Source organism: Pseudophryne corroboree, chromosome 9 (assembly GCF_028390025.1).
Source record: "Pseudophryne corroboree isolate aPseCor3 chromosome 9, aPseCor3.hap2, whole genome shotgun sequence".
In the NCBI taxonomy this organism is placed as follows: domain Eukaryota; kingdom Metazoa; phylum Chordata; class Amphibia; order Anura; family Myobatrachidae; genus Pseudophryne; species Pseudophryne corroboree.
Genome location: NC_086452.1, coordinates 429365798 through 429391321, shown reverse-complemented (window position 1 = coordinate 429391321; position 25524 = coordinate 429365798). Strand labels below are relative to the sequence as shown.

Sequence of the window (25524 nt, the reverse complement as noted above, 5' to 3'; positions counted from 1 at the left end):
GCTGGAGTCCTGCTTCCTCTGCCCGTCCGCATCCCTCCCCCCCTCCTCAGTCACACACCGCAGACCTCGCGCAGCTGCCGGGCACTGTGGTAAGGTGAGACTGGAAATGACTGGTTAGCCCCCAGGAGATGCTGCGGCTGGAGGGAGGAGGGGGTCATAGCATGCACGTGGCGCGGACCTCACGGCTTCCGGGCACTGTGGTAAGGGGAGACTGGGAGTGACTGGTTAGCTCCCAGGAGACGCTGCGGCTGGAGGGAGGAGTGGGTCAGAGCCTGCAAGCAGCGCGGATTTCTGCAGCGCTACCCGCCAGCTAAAGTGTGTGAATGAGCTGGGCGCACTCCACTGCGGGTGGCAGCGCTGCAGCTAGCGGTGGGGTTGCCGGGGCTGGAGATAACAGAGGCAGTACGGAACCTGCACAGCGGCAGGTGCCCCACTAAACTGCAGCTAAGAAGCGTGGAGTGTGCCAGAAAGTGACGCTCCTCCGCATCAGAGAGACCCTGCTGAGTATGCCGATGTGGGGGGTCAAGCACGCAGTGAGCCGGTGCCCGTCTGTCTGTATGACATACCCCTCACACACCCCCATACCTCCCAAATGTCCCGATTTTCGCGGGACAGTCCCATTTTTGGGGGTCTGTCCCGCTGTCCCACCCGCGGGTCGCAGTGTCCGACGGTGGGGGGGGGGGGGGGCAGTTGGAAAGCTCCTGTACTCGCTGTTCTGCTTAGCAGAGCAGCGGTGAATAGTGGAGACAGAGGGAGAGGGGGCATCAGGGGGTACGGATTAATGGGGGGGTTCCAGCAGCAGAGCCGGATTAAGGTGGGGGGGGGGGCAGGGGATACGTACTGTTGGCCCCACAGTTTTAGGGGACCCCCCGGCTGGAGTAGCTCTGTCCCAGCTCAGAAGCTACCCCCCCCGTCCTGCCAGTAACAGCGGCAGCATTGTGCTACAGTCAGCGCACGCTGCTACGTGTAGGCAGGTCTGTGGTGTTGCAGGGAGGCAGCAATCTCCCTGCTTTCTTCTGCCTGTGCGGGTGTGTAGGGGGGAGCGACCACCTCCTCGGGAGTTAGCCCTAGCTGAGGGGCCAAAATCCCATCAAAAAAATAAAAATCGAAATTTGCATAAGGGGGCGTGGCCGCACGGGCCGCGATTAGGCCACGCCCCCAACCCACAGCAGGCACAGCAATGAGATAGGGCTCGCCTGTCACAAGTGCCCTGTGCCCCCCCGGACTCATAATCAGCCCCTGGGAGCATGCCAGCAGCTCACAGAGCGCTGGGCATGCTCCCTCACTGACGAAAACGGGGGCCCTCCCGTGAAGCCACGCCCCCTTTTCGCCGAGTGTGTGTGTGTGTGTGTCCCTCCTTCTGCCTGGATAAAGCTCCTGCAGAAAGCTGGGAGGTCTGCACCCCTGCCTGTGCCATGCCCAATGCCCATGCTATCTGCTTCTGCTCCTAGTCTCCTGTAGATTTGGCCAGATCTCTGTGACTCATTTGACTAAGTCCGCCCACTGTTGTAACTCCGCCCAGCGTTAGCAAATGAATCACAAGGTCACAGAATAGGGCTATTATATAGGAGATTCCTTTAGTGGCTGCTGAAAAGTTTTGTTTTGTTTTTTAATCTAGTTTGGTGATATGGTAAATATAGCCTATATATATTGTGTGTCTGGTATTATATTTATGAAACCCTACCAGCTCTCAACTTAACCCATTGCTGTATGGTCCTTACACCCTGTCTCTCCCCTGTGTTTCTGCCCCTCCCCTATAAACTGTAAGCTCTCACGAGCAGGGCCCTCTTCCCTTGTCTGCTTTTCCCTCCCTCATATACCATCTTTTACCCATTGCCAACAGTGGGTTCATCCGCCAATGTATGTGTGGGTGTTATGGCGGGTCTGGGACTCAGGGTCGACAACAAAAAGGTCGACACGCCTTAGGTCGACGCCGATTGGTCGACACACCTTAGGTCGACATGGACAAAAGATCGACATGGGCAGAATGTCGACAGGAACAAGGTCGACATGGAAAAAGGTCGACATGAGTTTTTAATGTTTTTTTGGTGTCGTTTTCTTCGTAGAGTGACCGGGAACCCCAATTAGTGCACCACGTCCCTTCGCATGGCTCACTTCGCTCGCCATGCTTCGGGCATGATGCCTTAGCTCGGCACAGATTACCATTCCAATCGTAGTCCACATGGATCGTTAAGTATGAAAAAGTTCCAAAAAAGAAAAAAATTTGTGATAAACTCATGTCGACATTTTTCCATGTCGACCTTGTTCCTGTCGACCTTTTGCCCATGTCGACCTAAGGCGTGTTGACCAATTGGCGTCGACCTAAGGTGTGACGGCCTTTTTGTTGTCGACCTGGAGTCCGGATACCGTTATGGCTGCATTTGCAGGAATGTTTATATAGCTTATATAGCGTATCCTATGTTCTGCAGTGTCTTGTACTGTAAGTCTTTTGTACTTTTTACGTGTTATGTTTGAGCGATTTCTGATTGTGTACTTTGTAAGGCACTGTGGACTCCTTGTGGCGCCACATAAAGGATAATAATAATAATACTAATCTATATTTCCAAAATAGAAAGCAAATGATTTTTGTGTATGCTTTTAACATGTATTTTCTATTTCTTTTACAGAATGATCACCATGCCTCCAGGACCTGTTCTTCTTGCTGCCTTGTGTTTCCTTGGGACATCAGTCTCAGGCGCACGAGCGTATATCACATTTTCACAGAACAACACCGTATTCAACCACCTCACGCTGGACACCAACACCGGAACGCTGTATCTTGGCGCAACAAACTACCTTTATCAGCTGACAGAGGATTTAGAGCTTGAGAGGGAGCCAGTTCAGACCGGACCAGTTTTGGACAGCAAGGACTGTTTGCCCCCCGTCACCGCCGAGTGCGCCCATGTACAGAGCACCAACAATCACAACAAGCTTCTGCTGGTGGTTCCAAGCCAAGACGAACTCATCGTCTGCGGTAGCGTTTTCCAAGGCATCTGTGAGAAAAGACGCTTGGGATCTGTCAATGATATCCTCTTCAGACCAGAGAGACCAGTGGACTCCCAATATGTTGCTGCAAATGACCCCAACATCACTACTGTTGGGCTAATTGGGCTTTCTAAGGATGGTACTCCCCTGTTGTTTGTGGGAAGAGGCTACACCAGTAAGGGGGTTGGTGGCATCCCTCCGATAACCACTCGGAACCTGAATGTTGGTGGTGAGCCCCATTCAGTCTTCTCCTATGAAGAAACAGCCAAGTTAGCTGTAGTTGGGCGACTTTCGGAGTACAACCACCACTTTATTAAGATCTTCACTCACCGGTCCAGTGTTTATTTCCTGTTTTATCGGCGTGATCTTAAATCACCGTCCCGAGAGTACAAGACCTATATTTCTCGCATCTGTCCAGACGACTCACATTACTATTCCTATGTTGAGTTGCCACTCAGCTGCCAAAGTAAAGATCATACTAGGAGTTATAACCTGCTTCAGGCTGCTTATGTCGCCCAACCTGGAGACACCATGGCAGCAGGAGTCTTAAACACCAATGGGGATGTCCTCTTTGGTGTGTTCTCTCAGTGGCATGCCGCTTCTGGTAAAGTAAGTGAGGAATCGGGCTTGTGTTTATACTCTATGGAACGTATTGACCAACTGATCAATCAGACCAGAGACATCTGCTACACCAGGGACGGCAAGGACGAGGACAGGAGAGAAGTGTCCTACATCGAATATGACGTGAAGTCGAACTGTGTCCAGCTTCCCTCTGTGAGTACTGTTTTTGTGTGTCTACATACTGAGGGGGAGATTGATCAAAACTTGGAGAGAGGTAAAGTGGAGAGAGTTAAAGTATCAACCAATCAGCTTCTGTCATTTTACAGGGTGTATTTGAAAAATTACAGGTCCTGTCATTTTTCAAGCACAGCCTGTAAAATGACAGGAGCTGATTGGTTGACACTTTATCTCTCTCCACATTATCACTCTCCAAGCTTTGATAAATCTCTCCCAATATAAAGTCAGATGTTCAGAGTCTGTTGTACCATGACATTTCAGGGTGAATGTAATTGGGAGAAAATGTGTAAAAGTGAAGGTTTTTCTACAGTGGGTTCTAAAGTGGCATTTTTTATTTTATTTTATTGTTTTAGCAATACCAACCTGGATTTGCCTAAAATAAATTGCTGCTTTAAATATCGCACCACAGTCCAAGATAATCCAACCCTATTTCATTATTCCTATAGGATTTATTGCCATGATTTTTTAGTGTTTGTATCAACCAATAATAACAATAACACATTAATAATTAGTTTATTTCGTTTAAGTACTTAGGGGTTAAAAAGAGTGGAGAAGTGGACCGATGGCGAAGTTTCCCATGGCAACCCATCGCTACTACTTATTTTATAGACTGTACTTGATAAGTGCATCCTCAAATTTGATTGGTTGTTTTGGGCAACTGCTACACTGGTCCACTTCTCTCTCTTCCCACTGCTTGATACATCAATCCCTTCATTTCCTAATGGATACTTTAGTAATTATGTCCTATTTCTCCATTATAAAAGTCTCTGCATAGTGGACATTCCTTTACTTGAGACCTCTGTCTCCTGGGCTGGGGGAACTCTTCAGGTAGATGGAATAGGAGGAAATTAGATTTTCGTAAATAATGTCCCAGTGTTCTGCCACAATTTTCTGGGGCTTATGGTGAAGAAATAGGGGGATCCCAAGTATGCAAGCACTGGGAAGGGAGAGAAATGTTTCTGAAAGGACACCAGAAACCACTAAAATCTGTATTTATATAATCAGTGTGTTCTAAAGTCACTTACCTTTTGGGATCAATTGGTCCTTTCTGTGGTCATGGCAGTACCCGAGTCCAAGGTTGTGGCCCGTTTGGTCAAAAACAATAAGTTACGTTATCATAATTTCCTGTAGGCCACATTTTGGGGCTCAGGTAATGGCACAGAGGAAAGTCTGCAGTCCGTCTCACTCAGAGCTGTTACAAAAGAAAGTAAGAGAGGGGTGGTGACCAGAAGGACCTCTTTGTGTGTGAGTGGCTGTCTTTGACTCTCATTGTGTCATGGTGAATGTCAGTCTGTCAATTTGAGTCTCGAGGCTAGATGTAATAGTGCGCTTTTTTTTTTAGGTGTCTAAAAAAATTGCCCCAAATCGCACATTTGTAAATTGCTATTTTTTTACTAAAAATCGCAAATGTAATAGGGTGCGAATTTTAAGGTTAAAATGGAATTCGCATGCGATTATTTGCGTTTTTTTAGTAAAGGAAACGTGATTTTTAGTAATAAAAACATGCAGATTTTAGGTCATGTTTTTATTACTTAGTCAGAAGCGTGCACAGATCAGTGAGAGCCGAGCATGTGTCTGTCTGTAAAAGTAAAGAAAGTGTTAAATAAAAAATAAAAAAAGACGTTCAGGTTTCCCCCAGAGCATAACCAGCCTCAATTTTCCCACCATTGATTATAATGGAGGACCGCGATCCTCCGTTATAGCCAGTGCGCTCAGTCTGATTGACAGGCCAGGAGCGCACAGCCAATCAGGAGAGTGCTATGACGTGGCGCTCCCTGATTGGCTGCCGGGTCCTCTAGTGACAGGAGTCACGTGGGGTCCCGGAATTCACATGGAACCCCTTTAGTGGTTTTTTTTTTATTTTTTTTTATTTTATTAACCCTGTTGATGCCTACATGGAAAGAGGACCGATCTTCACTGGATTATAGGCGAGTATTGTTGTTTTTTACAGGTACCCCAAGGGATTCTACTTGACAAGGGGGCCGATGGGCTCCGTAGGACACTAGGTAAGTATGTGTGAGTGTGTATGTATGTGTAAATAAACTTATACTTTCACGTTGTGTGCGTTGTGTTTTTATTTGGGTATTTCTTTTGTTGTGGAACTACAGGTACCAGCGGGCCCGTTATTTCCCCACAAGCTGGTACTTGTGGTTCTTCAAGTACCAGCAAGTGGGAGAGGCTTGCTGGGACTTGTGGTTCCACAACAAAGGACAATATTCTTTATTTTTACACAATTTTGTCCATCAGCCCCCCATCCACTGCCCAGGGATGAAGGGGGGGGGGGGCAGCCTCGGGCATCACCCCTGGCCCTTGGGTGCCTGGAGGGTGGACCCCTTGATTTAAGGGGTCCCCACTCCCCCCAGGGAACCTCAGCCAGAGGTGACTAGTTGGGAGTGATGCTTTGGCTGCAGGGACCTATATAAAAGTGTCCCCTGGCTGTGGCTTCACCTCACTGGATAGTGGAGCCCAGTGCTGGTTTCAGAAATATGGGGGACCCCTACTTCTTTATCCCCCGTATTTTTGGATCCAGGACCGGTCCAAGAGTCCAGTGCTTAAATACGGGGAACCCCCAATCAATTTTTTCCCTGTATTTGTGCAAGAAGGACCGGCTCAAAAAGTCTAAACCTGGTCTATTATTCTGGCGATTTTTGGTTTAGACTGATCCACTTGTTTTGTGGTTGAGTAGCGCTAGCTACCAGATGACTTAGGACCCATTTAGTTTGGTCAACCAATGACTGAATGTACTTACAAATCTTGATCGTAATAGTCCTGGGAATTGTGATGTCCGGGAATCTGGGGAATTGCAATATCCGGGAATCTGGGGACTTGCGATATCCGGGAATCTGGGGAATTGTGATGTCTTGGAACTGCTTTTACATTACCATGGTCTGTGGCCACCTCCGTAGCATTGGATTCCACTCTGAGAGAATATCTGCTCTGTGATTACAGGACACGCTTGATGCTTATCCGTGCGGCTCAGACCACACACCGAGCCCCATGGCAAGCTGGCATCCGCTGGAGGTAGCCCCTGTGTTCGAGAGCCCCAATGCTCGGCTTACAGCCATTGCCGTCAACATAGAAGAGGAGCACACAATCGCTTTCATCGGTGACAGCAAAGGACAACTAAACAAAGTAAGTGACGGGGAGATCAATGAAACTAAAATCACTTTCTGAGCTGTGTACTGCCGGGTATTGATTGCCCTGACTTGTATTAACTTTTTTTTATATTTTACTTTGTATAATGGTGTTAGAGTGCGCCTTTTGCATATCACCCAAAATAAAAACAACACTTTAAAGTTATTCTTATAGTGAGGGTGGTGTTATAAAGACTGTAAAATAGGGCTGCTTCCGCTGTATCCTAGATGAGCAGCAGTAGAATGCCATGGCCACTGCAGAGAGCTGGAAAATACAGGGTTTTCTGACATTGAGGGCTGACTGACGCTAGGCGTGGCAGCACCGGGATCAAAGCCTGGCAGAAGGGTTTGCTCATGCAGTGTTGTGTCTGAAACCCGGTATGACAAATTCTGATTAAAGGCTCGTCTGAATGTCATCATGAAATAAAATAAAAAATGTTGACATGATTTGTGTTTGCAGAATACACCTGGTGGTTTGAGGAGGTCGTTCTAGAAACCCATTTTAAATAAAACATGTACCATAGTTACAATCTAGCAAAACCAGATTAACAACAGGGATTCTGGGATGGTTGCCCAGGGCCCCCTTACCGTACACAGGTGGTCCCCTACACATAGTTACATCACCAGCCTGGGCGTCACTGGGGTACAAGTGAACTGGGGTTTCTGTGTGACATAACGTGACGTGGGGGCACTACAGTGTGTGTAATACATTTGTGGTGCTGGGAGGAGTCACACATCATTTGAAATAACATTACTGGCATAATATCATATTGACCGTTTTATATGTTACGGGCCCTCACAATATAATTGCACGGGGGCCTCCACAAACCTTTATCTGGCCCTTTGTTCTAGATTCGTATATCTCCGCTAAATACAGAGTAATGAACAGTAATGCACATAATATGTTCTAGATTATGGATGAGGGAACTGCTTTACGTGGTACAATGTTGCTTTCATTCAGCAGATCAGCCTTGAGTGTATAGGTCTGTCCAAACACTGGACGGTATTTGTTTAAAAACTGACCTTTGCTGTAGGAAAAATTTAAATGCTAATCCGGGCAGACACAGTAAGGTGACTGGTGATAGCCAGTAATTACACTGTTGTTTTCCTGGCTGACCCTCCGGCTGCCAGCACCTAATTTGTACTGGAGCAAATTCCTGGAGTCAATTCACCTGGAACAAATTGCATTCTAACCATTTCCTCTCCACACAACCATTGCTCAGCGCTGGATTTGGGTAGACAGGTCTAAAGAACGGGGCTCAAGCTGCTGCTGATGATGATGGATAACATATAAAAAGGTTTTCTAGATCACCCATTGTTGCTTTATGTGGTGCGGTCTTCAGTTATGCAGAATTGACCCTTCAGTATGACGCATGTCATCCCAGCAAAAGGCTCTGCTTCCGGACTTGTCACCTACTTTCCTGCTGTGCTGGATTAATTAGGTTATGTAAAAAAAAAAAAAAAAAGCGGTGCATTATAAAGCTGGGATTCAGTCTGCATAATAATGACAGTAAATAAGGAACGCCAATAGTACACAATAGTACTGACATCTATTTCAGTTACTGACAGTAGTATTTATTTTATTTATCACCATAATATAGCGCACACATATTCCGCAGCATTTTACAGGGAATATTTGGTCATTCACATCAGTTCCTGCCCCAGTGGAGCTTACAATCTATATTCCCCATGACACTTACATACACATATACACACACTAGTCTTACTTATTTCCAGAAGCTAATGAACCTATCAATATGTGTTTGGGGATCCGTTCAGGATACTAGTGTTCGGCGGGTGTAGTAGGGTATGCCGGCAGCCGGGCTCCCGGCAGCCAGCATACCGGAGCCGGAATCCCGACCGCCGGCATACCGAAAGCTGGGCGAGCGCAAATGAGCCCCTTGCAAGCATGGTGGCACGCTACGGGCGCCACGCTATCTGTTCTCCCTCCAGGGGGGTCGTGGACCCCCAAGAGGGAGAAAAGGTGTCGGTATGCCGGCTGTTGGGATTCCGGCGTCGATATACTGTGCGCCGGGATCCCGACAGCCGGCAAACTGAAGACCACCCGTGTTCGGCATCCTGGCAGTCGGAATGCTGATGCCGAAATCCAGACACTGCCAGGAATGCCAGTGCTGGCGCCGGGACCCGGAATGCCTGTATCCCGATTATGGTCTGTCCAGGGGGGCCCAGCCGCACACCTGCACCCATAGACTATACTCCTCCCTCCCCGGTGATGTTGTAGAATTCACTCGGAAGTGGTGCTGGCGTCATTTTCCCAAAGATCTGTGCAGTTTTTCTTCACCATAAACGGCTTCAGCAACATGTGTACAGGGTAAAATGAGTCATGTTATAAAGTATGTTAAATATGTGCCCATTTACAATAGAAAATAATTCCATTATAATGTCAGAAATTAGTACAAAACCTAATAACTCTCTGAGTCAGAATACTTCATTCGTGGACAAGTCCCGACATACAACGTAACATTTCTGTTATATCATATAACCTGGGTGTGTGAGGGGAACAGGCTTGCAGCTTCTGTCATTAATAATACATTATGTGCTATTGTGCAAACTGGAATGCCTATGCGCCATGACAAATGAAATGAGGGGCAGGCATTTGGCTCAGTGTTCATACCCAGGGGAGCGTTTTGTTTTTTGTCTCCCGGAGAGGGGAATCAAAAGTAGTTAAGATAGCTAGATTCTGATTGGTGGCTACATGCAACTTATCCGCCAGTCCTTTAAAGAAGGTTTGATAAATCTCTCTGGAATGTACTATGTGGGCCTTAGTCAGGTTTGTTAGCAAACCATGCTGCAATACACGTGGGGCAGATGTAACATGTGCAGAGAGAGTTAGATTTGGGTGGGGTGTGTTCAAACTGAAATCTGAATTGCAGTGTAAAAATAAAGCAGCCAGTATTTACCCTGCACAGAAACAAAATAACCCACCCAAATCTAACTCTCTCTGCACATGTTACATCTGCCCCACCTGCAGTGCACATGGTATTATTGCCCATTAGTGTGCTTTTTTGGTTTGCTAACAAACCTGAATAACCCCGTCTGACCGGATTTCCATGACATATAGCTACACGACAGCGGCACCTCCATGGATGGCGGGAGTGCCTGCTTTACATGCACTGTATGTCGGCTTTCTCTGTCCCAAATACTGAGATGGGACGTCCTCTGGTAACTTTTCAGCTGTAAATAAGATTATGCGCACACCTTGTAATGAATTCTCTGCTGTCTTATAGACAGGCATTGACAGATAACTCTAGTGAATAGCATAGACAAACCCTGTACTTTGCTCGGTCTGTAGAGTGCTGATTAACCCATCTCACAGCCTGTCTGCAGCGCAGTGCACTTTATACTGAGTGTTTATGCTTCCAAACACTGCAGGCAACATTAACATTTGTTCTCTTGTGTCTGAATTGTTGCCACCCAATTGCCTCCTAAAAATGCCCATTTAGCACCCTTAAATAAACATCAGAGATGCATAGATGTATATGACTCTGGACCATGTGGCCCACTCAGAATCAAGCCCTAAATCTGAATTAGAGCAGCAGCGCCCATTTATTTATATTAAATATTGCTCCATGATTTAAGTCAGTTTATTTTTTGCACAACACATACAAAAGGGAGTTGTCTAAGGCAGCCCTCGGAGTTATGAGTTCATTTCAGTAGCTACTTCTTTTCATAGTACAGCAAGGTCCCCTGCCAGGGTAAGAATTATGGCCCTCATTCCGAGTTGTTCGCTCGCAAGCTGCTTTTAGCAGCTTTGCACACGCTAAGCCACCGCCTACTGGGAGTGAATCTTAGCATAGTAAAATTGCGAACGAAAGATTAGCAGAATAGCGAATAGACACTTCTTAGCAGTTTCTGAGTAGCTCCAGACTTACTCTTCCAGTGCGATCAGTTCAGTGCTTGTCGTTCCTGGTTTGACGTCACAAACACTCCCAGCGTTCGCCCAGACACTCCCCCGTTTCTTCAGACACTCCCCCGTTTCTTCAGACACTCCCGCGTTTTTCCCAGAAACGGCAGCGTTTTTTCACACACTCCCATAAAACGGCCTGTTTCCGCCCAGAAACACCCACTTCCTGTCAATCACATTACGATCACCAGAACGAAGAAAAAACCTCGTAATGCCGTGAGTAAAAAACCTAACTGCATAGCAGATTTACTTGGCGCAGTCGCAGTGCGGACATTGCGCATGCGCATTAGCGACTAATCGCTCCGTTGCGGAAAAAAAATAACGAGCGAACAACTCTGAATGACCACCAATGGCCCTCATTCCGAGTCGTTCGCTCGGTAATTTTCATCGCATCGCAGTGAAATTCCGCTTAGTACGCATGCGCAATAATCGCACTGCGACTGCGCCAAGTAATTTTACAATGAAGATAGTATTTTTACTCACGGCTTTTTCTTCGCTCCGGCGATCGTAGTGTGATTGACAGGAAATGGGTGTTACTGGGCGGAAACACGGCGTTTTCGGGGCGTGTGGATAAAAACGCTACCGTTTCCGGAAAAAACGCAGGAGTGGCCGGAGAAACGGGGGAGTGTCTGGGCGAACGCTGGGTGTGTTTATGACGTCAAACCAGGAACGACAAGCACTGAACTGATCGCAGATGCCGAGTAAGTCTGAAGCTACTCTGAAACTGCTAAGTAGTTTGTAATCGCAATATTGCGAATGCATCGGTCGCAATTTTAAGAAGCTAAGATACACTCCCAGTAGGCGTAGGCTTAGCCTGAGCAACTCTGCTAAATTCGCCTTGCGAGCGATCAACTCGGAATGAGGGCCAATGTGTACTAACTTTAATAAACTCTATTGATGTTTGTGGATTTCCAAAAACGTTGCTCCAGCCCCATCTAGTGGTGGCATTTGAGATTGAAGGTCCTACTGAAGGTCAGCTAAACATGATGATTGCCAACCTGAAATAACATTGCTGCATCACATGGAGCTGAAGGTATTCTGCCAGATACAGGCATAATGCAGATTAAAGATCTGTTGGCTGAGACATAGCTTTCACGTGCAGGCATTCCTGAATCGTCTATAGTGTGGGTGGGCACAGTAATAGGTGCTCGTTCCCATGCACTTTGTCTTAACACCTTAATGGCCTTATAAGACGAGAGGGATACAACTGGGAACATCTGAGTTTAGTATCCAGTTGGCGAAGGACATGTCTGTTTCCAAATTAGCATACCAGGCAGAATAAATACAATTTCTCTAACGTCCTAGTGGATGCTGGGGACTCCGTAAGGACCATGGGGAATAGACGGGCTCCGCAGGAGACTGGGCATTCTAAGAAAGATTTAGGACTACCTGGTGTGCACTGGCTCCTCCCCCTATGACCCTCCTCCAAGCCTCAGTTAGATTTCTGTGCCCGGCTGAGCTGGATGCACACTAGGGGCTCTCCTGAGCTCCTAGAAGAAAGTATAGTTTAGGTTTTTTATTTTCAGTGAGACCTGCTGGCAACAGGCTCACTGCATCGAGGGACTAAGGGGAGAAGAAGCGAACCTACCTAAGTGGTGGTAGCTTGGGCTTCTTAGGCTACTGGACACCATTAGCTCCAGAGGGATCGAACACAGGCACCGATCTCGTCGTCCGTTCCCGGAGCCGCGCCGCCGTCCCCCTTACAGAGCCAGAAGCAAGAAGAGGTCCAGAAACTCGGCGACTGAAGACTTCTGTCTTCTCCAAGGTAGCGCACAGCACTGCAGCTGTGCGCCATTGCTCCTCATGCACACCACACACTGAGGTCACTGATGGGTGCAGGGCGCTGGGGGGGGGGCGCCCTGAGCAGCAATTATTACACCTTGGCTGGCAAACTAACACCATATATAGCCCCAGGGGCTATATAGGTGTATATTAACCCCTGCCAGATACATTAAAATAGCGGGAGAAAGCCCGCCGAAAAAGGGGCGGGGCCTTCTCCCTCAGCACACTGGCGCCATTTTTCCCTCACAGCTCCGCTGGAAGGAAGCTCCCTGGCTCTCCCCTGCAGTCCTGCACTACAGAAAAGGGTAAAAAAGAGAGGGGGGGCACAAATTAGGCGCAGTATAAGTATATATGCAGCTATAAGGGGAAAACACACTTTTATAGGTGATATCCCTGTGATATATAGCGCTCTGGTGTGTGCTGGCATACTCTCCCTCTGTCTCTCCAAAGGGCTTTGTGGGGTCCTGTCCTCTGTAAGAGCATTCCCTGTGTGTCTGCTGGGTGTCGGTGCTGCTGTGTCGACATGTATGAGGAGGAAAATGATGTGGAGGCGGAGCAAATGCCTGTGAATGTGCTGTCACCCCCTGAGTGGTCGACACCGGTGTGGTTGGACTTATGGAAGGAATTGCGTGAAAGTGTCAACTCCTTACACAAAAGGTTTGACGACATAGGACAGCCGGCTACACAGCTTGTGCCTGTTCCAGCGTCTCAAATGTCATCAGGGGCCTTAAAACGCCTGCTACCTCAGGTGACAGATACAGACGTCGACACGGATACAGACTCCAGTGTCGACGGTGATGAGACTAGTGTACCCTCCAATAGGTCCACCCGTTACATGATTGAGGCAATGAAAAATGTTTTACACATTTCTGATAATACCCCAGGTACCACAAAAAAGGGTATTATGTTCGGTGAGAAAAAACTACCTGTAGTTTTTCCTGCATCTGAGGAATTAAATGAGGTGTGTGAGGAAGCGTGGACTTCCCCTGATAAGAAATTGATAATTTCAAAACGATTGTTGGCAGCGTACCCTTTCCCGCTAGAGGATAGGTCACGTTGGGAAACACCCCCTAGGGTAGACAAGGCGCTGACACGCTTGTCAAAGAAGGTGGCACTACCGTCTCCGGATACGGCCGCCCTGAAGGAACCTGCTGATAGAAAGCAGGAAAATACCCTAAAGGTTATTTACACACACTCAGGCATTATATTGCGACCAGCGATTGCATCAGCTTGGATGTGCAGTGCTGCTGCTGCGTGGTCAGATTCCCTTTTGGATAATATTGATACCATGGATAGGGACAATATTTTGCTGACGCTTGAGCATATAAAAGACGCAGTCTTATACATGCGTGATGCACAGAGGGATATTTGCCGGCTGGCATCAAGAGTAAGCGCTATGTCCATTGCCGCCAGACGGGGGTTATGGACTAGGCAATGGTCCGGTGATGCCGACTCAAAGCGGCACATGGAAGTTTTACCCTATAAAGGGGTGGAACTGTTTGGGGATGGTCTTTCGGACCTCGTGTCCACAGCTACGGCTGGGAAATCGACCTTTTTGCCACAGACTGCCCCACAGCAAAAGAAAGCACCGTATTATCAGGTACAGTCCTTTCGGCCCCAGAAAAGCAAGAGGGCTAGAGGCTCCTCCTTTCTGCCGAGAGGCAGAGGTAGAGGAAAAAAGCTGCAACACACAGCTAGTTCCCAGGAGCAGAAGTCCTCCCCTGCGTCCGGTAAGTCCACAGCATGACGCTGGGGCTGCTCAGGTGGACCCGGGCACGGTGGGGGCCCGTCTCAAAAATTTCAGCGCACAGTGGGTTCTCTCACAGGTGGATCCCTGGGTCCTTCAAGTAGTACTTCAGGGGTACAGGCTGGAATTCGAGACGTCTCCCCCCCGCTGTTTCCTAAAGTCTGCCTTACCGGCAACTCCCTCTGCCAGGGAGGCAGTGTTGGTGGCTATTCAGAAACTGTATTCACAGCACGTGATTGTCAAGGTACCCCTCCTTCAACAAGGAAAGGGTTACTATTCCACACTGTTTGTGGTACCGAAACCGGACGGTTCGGTGAGACCCATCTTAAATCTAAAATCCTTGAACACTTATATCAAAAGGTTCAAGTTCAAGATGGAATCGCTCAGAGCGGTTATTGCAAGCCTGGAGGAGGGGGACTACATGGTCTCCCTGGACATCAAAGATGCGTATCTTCATGTCTCCATTTATCCTCCTCACCAGGAGTACCCCAGATTTGTGGTACAGGACTGTCACTATCAGTTCCAGACGCTGCCGTTTGGGTTATCCACAGCGCCGAGGGTCTTTACCAAGGTAATGGCCGAAATGATGATACTCCTTCGCAAGAAAGGTGTTTCAATTATCCCGTACTTGGACGATCTCCTGATAAAGGCGAAGTCCAAGGAACAGTTGGTAGTGGGGGTAGCACTTTCTCAGGAAATGCTACTACAGCACGGCTGGATTCTCAATATTCCAAAGTCGCAGCTGGTTCCGACGACTCGTCTTCTGTTCCTGGGAATGATTCTGGACACAGACCAGAAAAGAGTGTTTCTTCCAGTGGAAAAAGCAGAGGAATTGTCATCCCTGGTCAGAGACATCCTAAAACCAGGAAAAGTGTCGGTACATCAATGCACACGAGTCCTGGGAAAAATGGTAGCTTCATACGAAGCAATTCCATTCGGAAGGTTCCACGCAAGGACGTTCCAGTGGGACCTGTTGGACAAATGGTCCGGATCCCATCTCCAGATGCAACAGCGGATAACCCTGTCGGCAAGGACCAGGGTGTCGCTGCTGTGGTGGCTGCAGAGGGCTCATCTACTAGAGGGCCGCAGATTCGGAATACAGGACTGGGTCCTGGTGACCACGGATGCCAGCCTTTGGGGCTGGGGGGCAGTCACACAGGGAAGAAATTTCCAGGGGCTGTGGTCAGCTCAGGAGATATCGCTGCACAGAAATATTCTGGAGCTAAGGGCCATTTACAACGCCTTAAGTCAAGCAAGACCCCTGCTTCAGAACCGGCCGGTGCTGATCCAGTCAGACAACATCACGGCGGTCGCCCATGTAAACAGACAGGGCGGCACAAGAAGCAGGAGGGCAATGGCAGAAGCCACAAGAATTCTCCGTTGGGCAGAGAATCATGTGCTAGCATTGACAGCAGTATTCATTCCGGGAGTGGACAACTGGGAAGCAGACTTCCTCAGCAGGCACGAGCTCCACCCGGGAGAATGGGGACTTCATCCAGAAGTCTTCCAGATGCTGGTAAACCGTTGGGAAAAACCACAGGTGGACATGATGGCGTCCCGCCTCAACAAAAAGCTAAAAAGGTATTGCGCCAGGTCAAGGGACCCTCAGGCGATCGCTGTGGACGCTCTAGTGACACCGTGGGTGTACCAGACGGTTTATGTTTTCCTCCTCTGCCTCTCATACCCAAGGTACTGAGAATAATAAGAAGGCGAGGAGTGAGAACTATTCTCGTGGCTCCGGATTGGCCAAGAAGGGCTTGGTACCCGGAACTTCAAGAGATGCTTGCAGAGGACCATTGGCCTCTGCCGCTCAGACAAGACCTGCTGCAGCAGGGACCCTGTCTGTTCCAAGACTTACCGCGGCTGCGTTTGACAGCATGGCGGTTGAACGCCGGATCCTAAAGGAAAAAGGCATTCCGGAGGAAGTCATCCCTACCCTGATCAAGGCCAGGAAGGATGTCACCGCAAAACATTATCACCGCATTTGGCGGAAATATGTTGCTTGGTGTGAGGCCAAGAAGGCCCCAACGGAGGAATTTCAACTGGGTCGATTCCTACATTTCCTGCAAGCAGATGTGACTTTGGGCCTCAAATTGGGGTCCATTAAAGTCCAGATCTCGGCCCTGTCGATTTTCTTCCAGAAAGAACTGGCTTCACTGCCTGATGTTCAGACTTTTGTCAAGGGAGTTCTGCATATTCAGCCTCCTTTTGTGCCCCCAGTGGCACCTTGGGATCTCAATGTGGTCTTGGAATTTCTAAAATCACATTGGTTTGAGCCACTTAAGTCTGTGGATTTGAAATATCTCACGTGGAAAGTGGTGATGTTGTTGGCTCTGGCTTCGGCCAGACGTGTGTCAGAATTGGCAGCTTTGTCCTGTAAAAGCCCCTATCTGATTTTCCATATGGATAGGGCAGAATTGAGGACTCGTCCTCAGTTTCTCCCAAAGGTGGTATCAGCTTTTCACTTGAACCAACCTATTGTGGTGCCTGCGGCTACTAGGGACTTGGAGGATTCCAAGTTACTTGATGTAGTCAGGGCCCTAAAAATATATGTTTCTAGGACGGCTGGAGTCAGGAAGACTGACTCGCTGTTTATCCTGTATGCACCCAACAAGCTGGGTGTTCCTGCTTCTAAGCAGACTATCGCGCGCTGGATTTGTAGCACTATTCAACTAGCGCATTCTGCGGTAGGATTACCGCAGCCTAAATCAGTAAAAGCCCATTCCACAAGGAAGGTGGGCTCATCTTGGGCGGCTGCCCGAGGGGTCTCGGCTTTACAACTTTGCCGAGCTGCTACTTGGTCAGGGGCAAACACGTTTGCAAAATTCTATAAATTTGATACCCTGGCTGAGGAGGACCTGGAGTTCTCTCATTCGGTGCTGCACTCTCCCGCCCGTTTGGGAGCTTTGGTATAATCCCCATGGTCCTTACGGAGTCCCCAGCATCCACTAGGACGTTAGAGAAAATAAGAATTTACTCACCGGTAATTCTATTTCTCGTAGTCCGTAGTGGATGCTGGGCGCCCATCCCAAGTGCAGATTGTCTGCAATACTTGTAAATAGTTATTGTTACACAAATCGGGTTGTTATTGTACGCCATCTCTTCAGAGGCTCCTTTTTGTTATCATACTGTTAACCGGGGTTCCTATCACGAGTTACATGGTGTGATTGGTGTGGCTGGTATGAGTCTTACCCGGGATTCAAAATCCTTCCTTATTGTGTCAGCTCTTCCGGGCACAGTGTCCTAACTGAGGCTTGGAGGAGGGTCATAGGGGGAGGAGCCAGTGCACACCAGGTAGTCCTAAATCTTTCTTAGAGTGCCCAGTCTCCTGCGGAGCCCGTCTATTCCCTATGGTCCTTACGGAGTCCACAGCATCCACTACGGACTACGAGAAATAGAATTACCGGTGAGTAAATTCTTATTATTAACCATTTTAATTGCTCAATTTATACCTTGAAGCAGTGCCAGGGCTAGACATACACAAGACATATCATTTAATATTCCTAATTGTTTTTCTTATTTCCAGGTGTATCTAGGAGGACTTAATGATGCTCGTCAATATGCTACTGTGCCCACACAAACCAACACAGCCGTTTCTGCAGACCTATTGTTTGACCAGTCGCAGAGACACCTCTACGTCATGACTCAGTCCACGGTAATGGATTGCTTTGGATGTTTAAAAACATTTAAATTGTATGAAGAAACCATTGTGCAAAATGTCATTGAGAACGGATGGTGGACTGTATAGGTATCTGGGGGAGATGTGTTAGGTTGTTTGAAGAGTGGAAAAGTGGTCATGTGGAGTTATTGCCCATATCAACCAATCAGATTCTAGCTAGCATTTATCAAATACATTCTATAAAATGACCGGCAGAGGCTGATTGATTAAAGTGGGAAACTTCTACACTGACCTGCTTCTCCAGTCTTTACACTGATTGATACAGATGGAGCCTCCCTCATCTTTGCAGTTTCTCCGCCTAAACGGAGGTTTAGTCGCACCTAGGCAATGGCTTAGGTTGTTGAGTTTATGCACGGACAGGCGTGTTGAGGCACAACTACATACTCAGCATGCAATACACATCTCCACCACTGGGTGGCTAATGCGCCACTAATCTGGTACTGTAGAGGGTACATCTACCTCTTTGTTCTTTAATACAATTAATCTATTAATGTTGCGTGTGTTTATACAACCATAAAGGGTCATTTACGGGGAAAATAAAACGTTCCCCTGCAGCTCGGTTTCCAGGCTGAAATATAACGCCCCTGTTGTTGTACAAGGGTTACTGATGTCTTTTAGGGTGTAATAAAATGCATCTTGTGCTGAATGCAGGCTATTGTTTACTTAGGGACTGATTCATGTTTGTAAGTAAAGCAAGTAACTTTGTATCTGGAAAAACCCATGTTGCCATGCAAGGAGAGCAAATACATGTATATTATTTCTGTGCAGGGTAAATACTGGCTGCTTTTGCATGTAGCCCACAAATGTTAGACAGTTTTATTTTACACTACAATTTAGATTTCAGTTTGAACCCAAATCTAACTCTCTCTGCACATGTTACATCTGCCCCACCTGCAGTGTAACATAGTTTTGCCCCATTGCTTGCTTTCTTGCTGTAATTACAAACATCAATCAGGCCCTTATTACGGATTCATTGCTGGACCCCTTTAATTAAGGGACCATCAATATTTACTTCTCCATTATTCTTTATGGTGCTGCAAAATGCTCTGTGATGATCTGGCAGTTGCTCTGCATGCTGTTTGATCTAGGGCGCCTTGACTAGAATTTAACATTATTAGGAATAGCAAATGTTTAACCTTGAAGCACAATAATGACTTTGCCAGGTGCTGGTCCAAATGCAGTAGGCTCCAGTTTGTGCGACCCCAGTGATATGGGGGGGTCATTCTGATCTGATTGCTCACTGCAGTTTATCGCAGCGCAGCAATCGGGTCGGAAATGCACATGCGCTGGCGCATGCCGGACGGCCAAAGGCCGTCGTTCCCTAGCGATTGCCTCTGCCTGATTGACAGGCAGAGGCGGTCGCTGGGCGGGAGGGGATGGCACGGCGGCATTTGGCCACCGTTATGGGGGCGCGGTCCGGCCAACGCAGGCGTGGCCAGACCGTGCGAGGGGCGGGCTGCAGCGGCTGCGTGATGTCACACGCAGCCGCTGCGACCAGGTGCAGCGATGAGCAACTCCCGGTCAGCTGCAGGAGCTGCGCTGGCCGGGAGTTACTCCACAAGTACAAATGCATCACCGCTGTGCGATGCTTTTGTACTTGTGCGAGGGGGCCGGACTGACATGCGGGGCGGACTAGCCCTGTGCTGGGCGTCCCCCCGCATGTCTGGGGAGATGATCATAGCTGTGCTAAATTTAGCACAGCTACGATCAACTCTGAATGACCCCCATAGGCTGTATATCATATCAAATAGCCCCTAGATTTAAAGCAGCCATTAGCCAAAAAACTAATTTTTTGCTTTAAAACTATTTGGCACTTTAAATCTAGTGGATATATCATCAGGAATCGCACCAGGACCAAGAAATCTGAGCTATTACCATTGGGCCAAAGTTTTATAAACAGATGCTTTACTTTGTTTGAGCTCCATCATCCACACACGTTTTGGTATATAATGGTATTCTGTAATACAGTACATTGTCATTTATATCATTGCTGGGGACAGTGTGTGAAATGTTATTCCTTTTCTTGACTATATATATATATATATATATTTTTTTTTTAGATAACCAAGGTGCCTCTATCTGACTGCTCCCAACACAGTGACTGCGCAGCGTGTCTTTCTGCGTCTGATCCCTACTGCGGATGGTGCGTACTTCACGGGAAGTAAGTAGTACACAGAGGCACTTGGATAATGTCGGGTACAGACTTTAAGCCATGAGTTCTAGCTTTAGGAATCATTATAGTATTACAGGGCATTGAGGTTCTGTATCAAGTATATGGGGGTGATGTACATGGAGTTATAATGGAGTTATATTATGCCTCTAGCTTCTCCCCCTGGTTGTATTGCACACGATATTGTTTAGACATACTGGGCCAGGAGAGGGAATCACTATGATATGCCGTCTGGCAGGATCTCGGCGGTCAGCAGACCGACGTCGGAATACCGACAGCCAGAACACCGGCTGCAAGCGCAGCATGTCCCCTCATGGGCTCGCTATGCTCGGCGCGCTTCTGGCCCGGTGGTGACCTTGGGTCGCCACCCTAATCTATTTCGTCATTTCACCGGGTGACGGTATCCTGACCGCTGGGATGCCGACAGCCGGCACTTTGATTGCCTCCCCAGGAGAGCGCTTAACAAACTCAATATAATATACAGTAAATTAACTAAATGGGACATAGTAAAAATGTCAACATTTAGGGTTAGGCTGCTGGAGGTGAAATTAAGGTTAGGCAGAAGGAGGAGGGTTAAGGTTAGGCTGAGGGAGGGGAGGTTAGGGTTAGGCACTAGGAGGGTTAGGATTAGGCTGTGGGAGGGGAGGTTAGGGTTAGGCACGAGGGGAACGGTTAGGAGTAGGCTGTGGGAGGGGAGGTTAGGGTTAGGCACTAGGAGGGTTAGGATTAGGCTGTGGGAGGGGAGGTTAGGGTTAGGCACTAGGAGGGTTAGGATTAGGCTGTGGGAGGGGAGGTTAGGGTTAGGCACTAGGAGGGTTAGGATTAGGCTGTGGGAGGGGAGGTTAGGGTTAGGCACTAGGAGGGTTAGGGTTAGGCTGTGGGAGGGGAGGTTAGGGTTAGGCACTAGGAGGGTTAGGGTTAGGCTGTGGGAGGGGAGGTTAGGGTTAGGCACTAGGAGGGTTAGGATTAGGATGTGGGAGGGGAGGTTAGGGTTAGGCACTAGGAGGGTTAGGATTAGCATGTGGGAGGGGAGGTTAGGGTTAGGCACCGGGAAGGGTTAGGCACGAGGGGGACGGTTAGGATTAGGCTGTGGGAGGGGAGTTTAGGGTTAGGCACTAGGAGGAGGGTTAGGGCTAGGCTTCGGAAGGGGAGGATTAGGATTAGGCACTGGGGAGGATTAGGCTGTGGGAGGAGAGTTGGGGTTAGATCTGCGGCAGGGTAGTTTAGGGTTAGGATTAGCCTGTGGGAGGGGAGGTTAGGGTTAGGCACTAGGATTAGGGTTAAGATGGGGGAGGGGAGGTTAGGGTTAGGCACTAGGAGGGTTAGGATTAGGCTGTGGGAGGGGAGGTTAGGGTTAGGCACTAGGAGGGTTAGGATTAGGCTGTGGGAGGGGAGGTTAGGGTTAGGCACTAGGAGGGTTAGGATTAGGCTGTGGGAGGGGAGGTTAGGGTTAGGCACTAGGAGGGTTAGGGTTAGGATTAGGCTGTGGGAGGGGAGGTTAGGGTTAAACACTAGGAGGGTTAGGCTGTGGGAGGGGAGGTTAGGGTTAGGCACTAGGAGGGTTAGGCTGTGGCAGGGGAGGTTAGGGTTAGGCACTAGGAGGGTTAGGATTAGGCTGTGGGAGGGGAGGTTAGGGTTAGGCACTAGGAGGGTTAGGATTAGCATGTGGGAGGGGAGGTTAGGGTTAGGCACTAGGAGGGTTAGGGTTAGGCTGTGGGAGGGGAGGTTAGGGTTAGGCACTAGGAGGGTTAGGGTTAGGCTGTGGGAGGGGAGGTTAGGGTTAGGCACTAGGAGGGTTAGGATTAGGCTGTGGGAGGGGAGGTTAGGGTTAGGCACTAGGAGGGTTAGGATTAGCATGTGGGAGGGGAGGTTAGGGTTAGGCACCGGGAAGGGTTAGGCACGAGGGGGACGGTTAGGGCTAGGCTTCGGAAGGGGAGGATTAGGATTAGGCACTGGGGAGGATTAGGCTGTGGGAGGAGAGTTAGGGTTAGATCTGCGGCAGGGTAGTTTAGGGTTAGGATTAGCCTGTGGGAGGGGAGGTTAGGGTTAGGCACTAGGATTAGGGTTAAGATGGGGGAGGGGAGGTTAGGGTTAGGCACTAGGATTAGGGTTAAAATGGGGGAGGGGAGGTTAGGGTTAGGCACTAGGGGGAGGGTTAGGATTAGGTTGTGGGGGGGGGGGTTTAGGGTTAGGCACTAGGAGGGTTAGGATTAGCATGTGGGAGGGGAGGTTAGGGTTAGGCACTAGGAGGGTTAGGATTAGGCTGTGGGAGGGGAGGTTAGGGTTAGGCACTAGGAGGGTTAGGATTAGGTTGTGGGGGGGGGGGGTTTAGGGTTAGGCACTAGGAGGGTTAGGCTGTGGGAGGGGAGGTTAGGGTTAGGCACTAGGAGGGTTAGGATTAGGCTGTGGGAGGGGAGGTTAGGGTTAGGCACTAGGAGGGTTAGGGTTAGGCTGTGGGAGGGGAGGTTAGGGTTAGGCACTAGGAGGGTTAGGATTAGCATGTGGGAGGGGAGGTTAGGGTTAGGCACTAGGAGGGTTAGGATTAGCATGTGGGAGGGGAGGTTAGGGTTAGGCACTAGGAGGGTTAGGATTAGGCTGTGGGAGGGGAGGTTAGGGTTAGGCACTAGGAGGGTTAGGATTAGGCTGTGGCAGGGGAGGTTAGGGTTAGGCACTAGGAGGGTTAGGATTAGGCTGTGGGAGGGGAGGTTAGGGTTAGGCACTAGGAGGGTTAGGCTGTGGGAGGGGAGGTTAGGGTTAGGCACTAGGAGGGTTAGGGTTAGGCTGTGGGAGGGGAGGTTAGGGTTAGGCACTAGGAGGGTTAGGGTTAGGCTGTGGGAGGGGAGGTTAGGGTTAGGCACTAGGAGGGTTAGGGTTAGGCTGTGGGAGGGGAGGTTAGGGTTAGGCACTAGGAGGGTTAGGATTAGGCTGTGGGAGGGGAGGTTAGGGTTAGGCACTAGGAGGGTTAGGATTAGCATGTGGGAGGGGAGGTTAGGGTTAGGCACCGGGAAGGGTTAGGCACGAGGGGGACGGTTAGGATTAGGCTGTGGGAGGGGAGTTTAGGGTTAGGCACTAGGAGGAGGGTTAGGGCTAGGCTTCGGAAGGGGAGGATTAGGATTAGGCACTGGGGAGGATTAGGCTGTGGGAGGAGAGTTAGGGTTAGATCTGCGGCAGGGTAGTTTAGGGTTAGGATTAGCCTGTGGGAGGGGAGGTTAGGGTTAGGCACTAGGATTAGGGTTAAGATGGGGGAGGGGAGGTTAGGGTTAGGCACTAGGATTAGGGTTAAAATGGGGGAGGGGAGGTTAGGGTTAGGCACTAGGGGGAGGGTTAGGATTAGGTTGTGGGGGGGGGGGTTTAGGGTTAGGCACTAGGAGGGTTAGGATTAGCATGTGGGAGGGGAGGTTAGGGTTAGGCACTAGGAGGGTTAGGATTAGGCTGTGGGAGGGGAGGTTAAGGTTAGGCACTAGGATTAGGGTTAGGCTGGGGGAGGGGAGGTTAGGGTTAGGCACTAGGATTACGGTTAGGCTGGGGGGAGGGGAGGTTAGGGTTAGGCACTAGGATTAGGATTAGGCACCAGGGGGAGGGGAGATATGAGTTAGGCACTTGGATTAGAATTGGGCTGTGGGAGGGGAGGTTAGGATTAGGCACCAGGTGGAGAGTTAGGATGGGCTGTGGGAAGGGAGGTTAGGGTTAGGCACCAGGGGGAAGGTTAGCATTAGGCTGTGGGAGGGGAGGTTAGGATTAGGCACCAGGTGGAGAGTTAGGATGGGCTGTGGGAAGGGTGGTTAGGGTTAGGCACCAGGGGGAAGGTTAGCATTAGGCTGTGGGAGGGGAGGTTAAGGGTAGGTACTAGGGTGAGGATTAGGTTTAGAGATTAGGCATACTCACTGCCACAAGTACCATTAGATACGCCAGATCTAATCATCAAATGACTGTAGGACCTGGAAGACATCACTGGAGCCACTGTGGATGGTAAATCATCGCTAGACTACAAGGGCGTTGTGTCAAAATTCTAATTACGTCGACATTTCACCAGTATTGACATGAATGTCGACATTGTAAGTATGTCGACATTATGACCAGGTAGACATTCTCATGGAGTCAATATGAATGTCTTCATAATGAATATCACCAAAATATCCCTCGACCAAACATAATACTGCGTCATACAGTAGCTGCATTGATGGTAAATGCCTCCAGTGATGCACAGGTCCGGTTACTCATTGTGAAGGTGTCCGGCTGTGGAATGAAGGAAGCCCCTCCTGTGTGTGAGAAACACCTTGCCGCACTTGGTTATTGATTGGTTAAACAGTGTTTAGAATGCCTTGCGAGTCATTAATGAAAGCGTCCCATGGCGAAGATGCTGCCACTGAATAATAGTGTGTAGTAAGCTAATCAGCATTTTCAAAAATATTTATGGTCGTTCTGTCTAGGAAAAATCACTTTTATCCATACTAATATTATAAGAAAGTTGTGTCCGTTTGTTCCAAGTTGGCACAAACACGACTGAACCGATTCTCGCGAACACTGCATCATTTGGTGGTGGAAACTCCTAGCCATAACCTGCACTTTGTTTCATCTCGATCCGTTACATTAACGCTGAGCAATAACAAAACCAATATTTATTGGCAGTACAAGCCGCCAGGTCAGCAGGAGCGGTTCTTGGTGCGGGCAAGCAGTGCCTGTGGCCGGGGCGCTGCGGCCGCAGGCACCGTCGCTTACCCGCACCCCGCTCCCTGGCTGCAGCAGACGCCGTGGGCTGTGTGGGCGTCCGCTGCAGCCGGCTCTAGTGACAGACACTAGAGGTCACTATTGACCTCTAGCGTGTGTGCGGCGCTGCTATGGGAGAGACGTCATGACGTCTCTTCCATAGAGAGGAGCTGCGGGAGACCAAACGGAGCAGCAGCAGCAGCGGTCGGGAAGCAGGAGCGGGGCAGTGGTAAGTATTGTATTTTTATTTTTGTGTTTGACAGCGACAGGGGGCACAGCAACAGGGGGCATAGCTACAGGGGGCACAACTACTTGGGGCAAATCTGGGAGCATAACTGTGGCCACGCCCCTCCCCTATGAAGCCATGCCCCTATTTTTTATGTCTCTCATATGTTGTCTCCTTACTACCTGGTGGTCTTATTTATTTCTGTAGATGTAGCCGACGCTATGAGTGTCTACGTTCGGGGCAGAGGAATCAGTGGCTCTGGGCTCACGACATGAACCAGCGTTGCCTGACGGTGCAGGCGCTAAGCCCAGCAAACATCAGCAAAGAGGAGAAGAGAAACGTGAGTGTAACATCAAGTAGAGGATGAGTGT

General features: G+C 49.0%; 1 protein-coding gene across 4 annotated transcripts in view; it reads left to right on the top strand.

Moving 5' to 3' along the window:
• PLXNB1 (plexin B1) overlaps positions 1–25524 on the top strand; it is a 332504-nt gene that overhangs the window by 228670 nt on the left and 78310 nt on the right. For all 4 annotated transcript variants that reach the window (XM_063941019.1, XM_063941017.1, XM_063941018.1 and 1 more), the window contains 5 exons: positions 2628–3759; positions 6733–6915; positions 17898–18026; positions 20111–20211; positions 25361–25493. In XM_063941019.1, coding sequence (XP_063797089.1) covers positions 2629–3759; positions 6733–6915; positions 17898–18026; positions 20111–20211; positions 25361–25493 — 1677 coding nt within the window. In that variant the 5' untranslated portion in view covers position 2628. The remainder of the gene's footprint in view (positions 1–2627; positions 3760–6732; positions 6916–17897; positions 18027–20110; positions 20212–25360; positions 25494–25524) is intronic.